The 7,465-nt window shown below is 32.7% G+C and overlaps 1 protein-coding gene across 2 annotated transcripts; it reads left to right on the top strand.

Moving 5' to 3' along the window:
- Positions 1-1,230: 1,230 nt before the first annotated feature.
- LOC102807718 (uncharacterized) lies at positions 1,231-7,329 on the top strand. Of its 2 annotated transcripts, none has more exons than XM_085496413.1 (11): positions 1,231-2,034; positions 2,683-2,776; positions 2,924-3,011; positions 3,163-3,248; positions 3,403-3,505; positions 3,689-3,881; positions 4,050-4,177; positions 4,825-4,890; positions 5,540-5,586; positions 5,890-6,041; positions 6,522-7,329. In XM_085496413.1, the coding sequence occupies exons 1-11, from the start codon at positions 2,010-2,012 to the stop codon at positions 6,722-6,724; spliced, it is 1,185 nt and encodes a 394-aa protein (XP_085352539.1). In that variant the 5' UTR covers positions 1,231-2,009; the 3' UTR covers positions 6,725-7,329. The 2 variants fall into 2 exon arrangements, with proteins under 2 accessions (XP_085352539.1, XP_085352540.1); XM_085496414.1 differs by lacking the exon at positions 6,522-7,329 and adding an exon at positions 5,719-5,760 and having other exon boundaries at positions 1,332-2,034; positions 5,890-5,929.
- The last annotated feature ends 136 nt before the right edge of the window (positions 7,330-7,465 follow it).

Raw genomic sequence — 7,465 nt, 5'->3', positions numbered from 1 at the left:
CGGTTTTTATAATACACAAAAAATAAAACGTCCTCGGAGACAGGTTCCAAAACAGTCCTCAGATCATATAGCAAAATGAGTATGAATCATGTATTTTAAATTAGTTTCGATAATACACAGGAAAGAAACGTTCTTGAAAACTGGGTCAGACCCTCCTAGGGACATTTTCTGGCCATAAGTAATTTGGAGCTACTCCATTTAGTCAGTTATTAAAAATGCGATATCTTATTTCGCCTTCCACAAGGACTGGACGTTTGTTCATTTACCTGTCAAAACTAAAATCTTTTTTTGTGAATGAAGTATTTCTAATGAGTACATTGGCATCATGGTATTGTATTACCATACTTCGCTGTCTGAACGCGTTTTTTAGTAAACATGTTACAAAAGTATGTCGTGCGTCCAACTTTCATGAATTCGGCTGTAAGACGTAGCACTCACGTTAAACGCAAAGAATTGCGCAAGCGAGGACTTTAATGTTTTTCGAGGAATTATTTTTTTGCGGGTAAAATGGTGCTCAGACCGCGAAAGCGAGAATATTGGGGAACACATGGTTCCAGTACTTGTCTTTCAATGTAAAATGGAAAACGTATGTGAAAGCGAAGAAATGTTACTACTCGCGTGGACGTGCGCATAATATGGGCATGGAGAAAAGGCCAACAAGTTAAGCATGGCGGGCACTCGAAGCACACGACGGTCACATCGACTGCTCTCTTCTAAAGAAGATCAAATAAAAGTGGCAGAATATTATATAGCCAAACAAACTGACCAGCCAGGATTTTATGAGACGATTGTGCTATGGAAAGGTATGACGTTCCACTGTTCACTTTACTGTTTCTATTTGTTGTCTGTCTTCAGCGACAATGTGCTAAATGCTGGGACCAAGCGCGTAGGTGTTACCATACCGAATACTAGTAATCTAAACAGAACACTTTTATAGTAGAATGCACTTACTGTAAAATAATTTCAAACTGAGTGACAATATTTTTTTTATCTAATTATTTTTTTTATTTTGTACGCGTTCTCGTTGTTTTGTTTTTGTATTTCGGCAGTACGCATTAATATCTGGCGGCAATGAAAGTGCATGCTAAAAAAAAAATAACTGTGATTTATTGTTTAGACACAAAAATGAGATTAGCCGTAAGAACACTGATATTACACCAGTTTCCAAATACAAAATTCTATAATAAAACTACGGCAACCGAGGAGGGTCACGACTACCCCTTTTCGTTTGCCATTCTATTATTTGCTTTTACATTTAAAATTTAATTTCAATTGGCATTTTCACTGAGATTTTGACTTAAATTAAAATTGTGACTTACATTTCTATTCAAAAGTCTATTTGCACTGAAATTTTGACTTGAATTTTTTTGCATTGAGAAATGATTGAGACTTGCATTTAGAATTATACTTGTATTGGAATTTTGACTTGTATTTCAAAGTTCATTTGCATTGGGATTTGATTTGTGTTTGAATTTAAAAAAAGTCATTTGCATTGGGATTTGATTTGTGTTTGAATTTAAAAAAAGTCATTTGCATTGAGATTTTACCGTAACTAGCATTTGAATTTTCACTTTCATTGGGATTTTGACTTGCATTTGCATTTAAAACTTTATTTGCATTGAGATTTTGACTTGTATTTGCATTTAAAAGTTCATTTGCATTGAGATTTTGACTTGTATTTGCATTTAAAAGTTCATTTGCATTGGGATTTTGACTTGTATTTGCATTTAAAAGTTCGTTTGCATTGAGATTTTGACTTGTATTTGCATTTAAAAGTTCATTTGCATTGGGATTTTGACTTGTATTTCGACTCTCATTTGCATTTTCACTTTCACTTGCACTGGGATTTTGGCCTGCATTGTGATTTTGACTTGCATTTTCATTTGTTGCGCTTTGACCCTTGACCCCTGATCCATGACCTATACAGCTCGACCAATAGGGGAGTTCCATTTTCGCACCTCAGAGTAGCGAAGCGTATTCGTGTTATCTATATTATTACTGTGCTGGTTATGGATGCAAAACTATTAGGTACAGGTGAGTTAACATAATTTTTTATCGTGAGCGCATTTCAAGAATACACGCTTATATTGATGGCGAGTTTGATGCATTGTACTTATTTGAAATTCATAGACAAGGCTGCCAGCCGTATAGCCCTGCGTACAGTGCTGTGTGTAAGGGGACGCGTTCGGTTGATAGTGGGGACATCTATCAACCGAACGCGTCCCCGTACACACAGCACTGTACGCAGGGCTACCAGCCGTAATGTGAAGTACTTGGATGAATCCGCCAGTGTTGGAGAGTGTTATGTTACAATCGACAGGCAATACGTTAAATACGAACGGAGTATATCAACAATATTTCAGTGATATTTAGTCCATTCTTAAATTAATACTACTATAATATGTATAAAGATTTAGTGGTGACGGTGGCCAGTCGACTGTGCCCGGAGAATGGGTAGTAATGCAAAATTACCGGTAACATTTATTATTGATTTTACGCCCTCTGGTGTCAAGATTATCAAAATACTACATTTACGTGTATATTATGAAGTGTTATCACGTAATGAATATGTTGATGCTTTTGACCGTTGCCGTTAAATGTAACTAATAAGAACACTGGCATGTTCGGTATCAAGTCACTTGGAATAAATTTGAAATACAACATATTTTTTTTTTATTTCAGACATGGAAGATTATTTACGAACACTTGTGGAGCGCGGTAAAGACAACATGACACTGTTGTTGTATTTGCAAAAAGATTACTGTGTTTCCTGGAGGTAATAAATGTTTATGGGTTTTACTGCTAGACATTGGATTGTTTTATCTTTAAGTTAGTATGTCTAAATGTTAGAAATGTGTAATCATTTACTCTGCACATAAAGAATAATCTTTGTTTCTCTTCAATTCTTAATAATTGTTTTTAGTCTTAGTACATTAAAAAGACGCTTGAAAGATTGGAATATTAAAAGGCATGGAGAATATACACCTGATAATGTTCGAAGAGCAGTGCAAGTAAGCATAGTTTTTCATCATAATAATTTAAACAATCATATGATGTATGAGGTCGGATAAAATAATGTTATACTAAACAAACTACATTTTGTACTTTATTATAATTGAGTATAGTTTGACACAGCATATGAATGTTTTGTTTTTTTTTCAGAAAGAATTGCAAACAGCTAGAAAACTTGTTGGAATAAAAAGAATGTACCAGCGATTGAGACAACATCACCATATGCTAGTTAAAAGGTATCTTCATTCATGACATATGATGTTGACATCCATAATATTGTGTCTAGTATATAGATATGAAAATTGTTGTTCCATGTAACTGTTCATTGTTTTCCTAATGTTATATCGTATTTTCAAAATAATGATATTGCTGCATTTAATTGTTTCACAGAGATCAAGTTGAAGCTATCATGGTGGAGCAGAACTATAGTGCGATGCTTAAAAGACGCTGTGGCAGATTACAGATAGGGGAAAGGCGACGTTTTTTTTCAAAGGTAACTAAATACAAGTAATTTACTGGTTGCTACCAATGCATTTCATAAAAAATGCTTTCTTAAAAAAATCACATTTATTCCATATCAAACATTATAACTTAATTATGCTATTAAATTGCATGTTCTACTGTTTGAACACATAGTAATTTTAGGCATCTGGTATACCTTTTATATTCTTTGTAGGGACCAAACTGGTCTTGGCATTTAGACGGCTATGACAAATTGCTTGGATATAAACGGAATAAATTTCCCTTTGCAGTACATGGATGCATTGATTCCTTTTCAAGAAAAATCTTGTGGATGAGAGTACACCTTTCTAACAAAAGCCCAAATCGTATTGCACTCTATTTTTGGGAAACTGTAATTGCAGAAAATGGTAATTGATTTGTTTTATTGAAATTAACATAATGATAATATGGCATCTTGATAGAAAATAATCTCTTGTTCATCTACACTAATTGATGTGACATGGATAGTTATTAGACAGTTTTAACTTTTTAAAGCTACAAAGCTGATATCAGTGATATCATAAATGCATTCCTAGTTTATCCAAGAAGAACACGGTCTGATGCCGGAACAGAAGTTGGTCTACTTGCTCAATGTCAGATGTTTCTGCATCGAAATACGGATGTCAAGGATGTACATGTATACGGGTCTTCAATAACCAATCAAGTAAGCAACTTAGTTATTTCCTCACCAGTATATATCACATTTTTTTTGTATATGATTGTTCGTGTGTAAATCTTACTGTTATGAACCATGAGAAATTGAATGACTAATGCTTGTGTATATTATAAACATTAAGCATGGAATACACAATTTACAATTCTAGTAGATAGCTGTAAAGAACTGCTTATTAATCATGTGCAATAATTGCAGAGACATAACATTATATTCAGACAGACAGCTTGAATGAAAAATGTACCATCATGTGTCATCATACTACACCTACTATCATAATAATAGTACATCATTATGAGAAACTAAATAAGTGTTTATAATGGATGGTCACATGTGACATTTGTGTGATTACCGGTATATTGGTAAGCACAGAATCATTCTGAGACATTGTATGATAAATTTATAAAGCATGTGCTTTGAACAGTGTCTTTTCTATTTATCTTTCTTTATAATTAAATTATGGTTAAAGCTGTTTCATGATACTTATCAGGGTCTAGAAAGCAGATATCACCACCAACAATAATTGAAAAAAAAGGATTAATAATTTTCTGTTTTCTAATGCCTGGGAGCACACCTGTATGTGATTTATCCATAAACAGGGTTGTTTTAATTTATTTTACTTCACACTATTTTAACAGTGTATAGAAAGCTGGTGGGCACAGCTAAGAAAATACAATGCTCAATATTGGATAGATGAATTCAAGGTGAGATTATACTAAAAATTGTTGTATGTATGCAAGGGGTAGGTGACTAGTTTAATACCATTATAGTGATTGCTGTTTAAAATAGAATGCAACTTGCGCATTTTTTACATGTGTACATATTTTAACAAATATAACACTGGCACTATTTTGTGTTAAAATATGTATACAATTAATCATTGTTAGTTTTTAATTAATAGTTTATGGGTTTTTTTTGCCCCATTGTTAATCTGTTTTTGAGAAAGTGTTAAATAATATATGCATAAACGGGTGAGCAGAATTGTTCCACGAGTTCAGAAAGTATGAAACCATTACCAATCAATGTAGTACTTTAGACAAATCCACAAAGTATTTTATGAATTGTTTGTTGGAACACTTGTTTGATAAGAAAACAGGTTTTTCAATCATTGAAGTTTTATTTACATTTACAAATTCACAGTTTTTGTGAAATAGTTTGTCTCAACAGAAAAAAAAATCTACTTGGCATCAACAATTGGCTACTATGACAATATTTTTTACCCTAGGCCAACAATCCAAATTGTGATATATTATGATATATCTGTACCAAAGTGGTAAAATTCACAGTTATGCAGTTATCATTTATTTAATGACACCCTACCAAATAATTAAATATCACACTCATCACCTGTAGGACCTGGAATGCAGTGAACTTTATGACCCTGATATCAGCAACGACAGGTATGATGCATTATGTTGCTTTTTTCGGCTCCTAAGTGTCTCCAATTTCATTCAACAATGTGTAAATTGTAGAAGTGTCTGTATGAAATTTGTATTACTGTGTGTCCTAATCATGATGTAAACATTATGTAGGTAGAAGCTTTGGTTGCTGTGATAACTGGTTTATGGCTGCAGGTATACATGCCTTTATCTTACTACCTAAATTATTATAATTACCTATACAAATCATTCTGCAGCTTTCCTCTGTCAGTCAATTTGAACACATCTTGAAACAGTCTATGTATCTTGCTGTTTTCCTCTTAGAATGTGCCTCACAGCTGTATATATGCCTTTGATTAAGAAAGAGTTGGATGATTTTGTAGATGAATGGAACACACATCGTATACGTAAACAAAATAGAGTCCTAAGACCTTGTGGTATTCCTGAGGACATATATAATTTCCCTGAGAATCATGGTGAATATGAACTATTATAATAATACAATTGAGTACCGGTATATTTTTAAAAAGCAATACGACTTTATTCTGGGCATGGGAACTGTTATATATGCAATGTCAGTTGACATATTGTTCAATATATAGGAAGGAGATATATCTGATAAGTGGACCTGGAATATAAGATTTATTAAAAGACTGTAGTCATTTTCATTTAATTTGTTATGAGCACAGATTCAAAACATAGTAGAGCAGTGATTTGCATAAAAGAAATTGTCTATTTTGAAATTATGTTGCTCTCATTATCTGAAACTACAAGAGTTATTAAAATTAATATAGTTCAAGGCATATTGTGTAAAACCAGCAATAACTTTAGATATTGGCGTATTTTGTGATACTGCTTGCAAGGACCAATCAGATTACCACTACTTAATACTCTGAAATTCCAATAATTGATTCATACAGGCACCACATATTATCGATTACCTTTATTTATTTTAGGGGGAATTGAATGTGGTTTCAAACCTCGTCAGTCAGACATTGATGAAATTGAAAGAAGACACAATTTTTATGAACATACAGATGGTTATCTACCGGAAGATTTTAGAGAGAAAGTTAAACAATTAAATTTGGATGTTAACATTTCAAATGCAAGAGAATGTTATCTTGAACTTAGAGATCATTTTGCGTCAACATGTACATAGATAGTATAAACCATTAGCCATGGTTTTACCTTCAAATTCAACAGAATGCTGATTTAAGCACATATTGTGGTGAAAATACTTCAAAATCTGTCTAAAATTATTTGTTTTTAGTATTAGTGAACAGTATGTAAACTTTCTTAGTTCACTGTCAATCTATATTTTTTAAACCTGAAGATTTCTAAAATACCAATTTTGACTGGTTACAATAAAGTGGTATATATATATAGTCATCTGAAACTGAAGTGACTTTCGGCGAGTAGCAGTTTTTTGTAAAGTTTGATTCACCATCAGTCAAAATTAGTTTAAACTGATCACAGGATTTAATCAGGTATATTTTTATCAGTCTGCAGTAGTGGACACAGTTTAATATTTATTTGTTTACAGTTTTTAAAATTAGTTTACTTCAGATGGCAGTTACCTAGTTTAACTATTCAAAACTGAATTACAGTGTTCATGTATGGTCATCGAATCAGTCATTTCATTTTTGTGTCAATCTTATAAAGCCACTATACCCTAATCTGATCATTTCAAGTTGATTATATTTATTGACAGAAGTTTATTTCCCATGTATTAATTGCCAGTGATTAAAGTCGATATTACTGAAATCTCCAATATGATTAATTCATGTACAAATTCTGTCCTTCACTTGTGTTCCAGAATGTTAGCCTATTAATAAACAATATATCTTGTGACTATGCCACATTTCTTTATAGCTAATTTACCTACTATTGGTTGGTGTTA

The sequence above is a fragment of the Saccoglossus kowalevskii genome, unplaced genomic scaffold (assembly GCF_978046115.1).
Source record: "Saccoglossus kowalevskii unplaced genomic scaffold, keSacKowa6.1 SCAFFOLD_338, whole genome shotgun sequence".
NCBI lineage: Eukaryota > Metazoa > Hemichordata > Enteropneusta > Harrimaniidae > Saccoglossus > Saccoglossus kowalevskii.
Note: the sequence above shows the minus strand (reverse complement) of the source record. Positions and strands in the feature narration are given on the sequence as shown.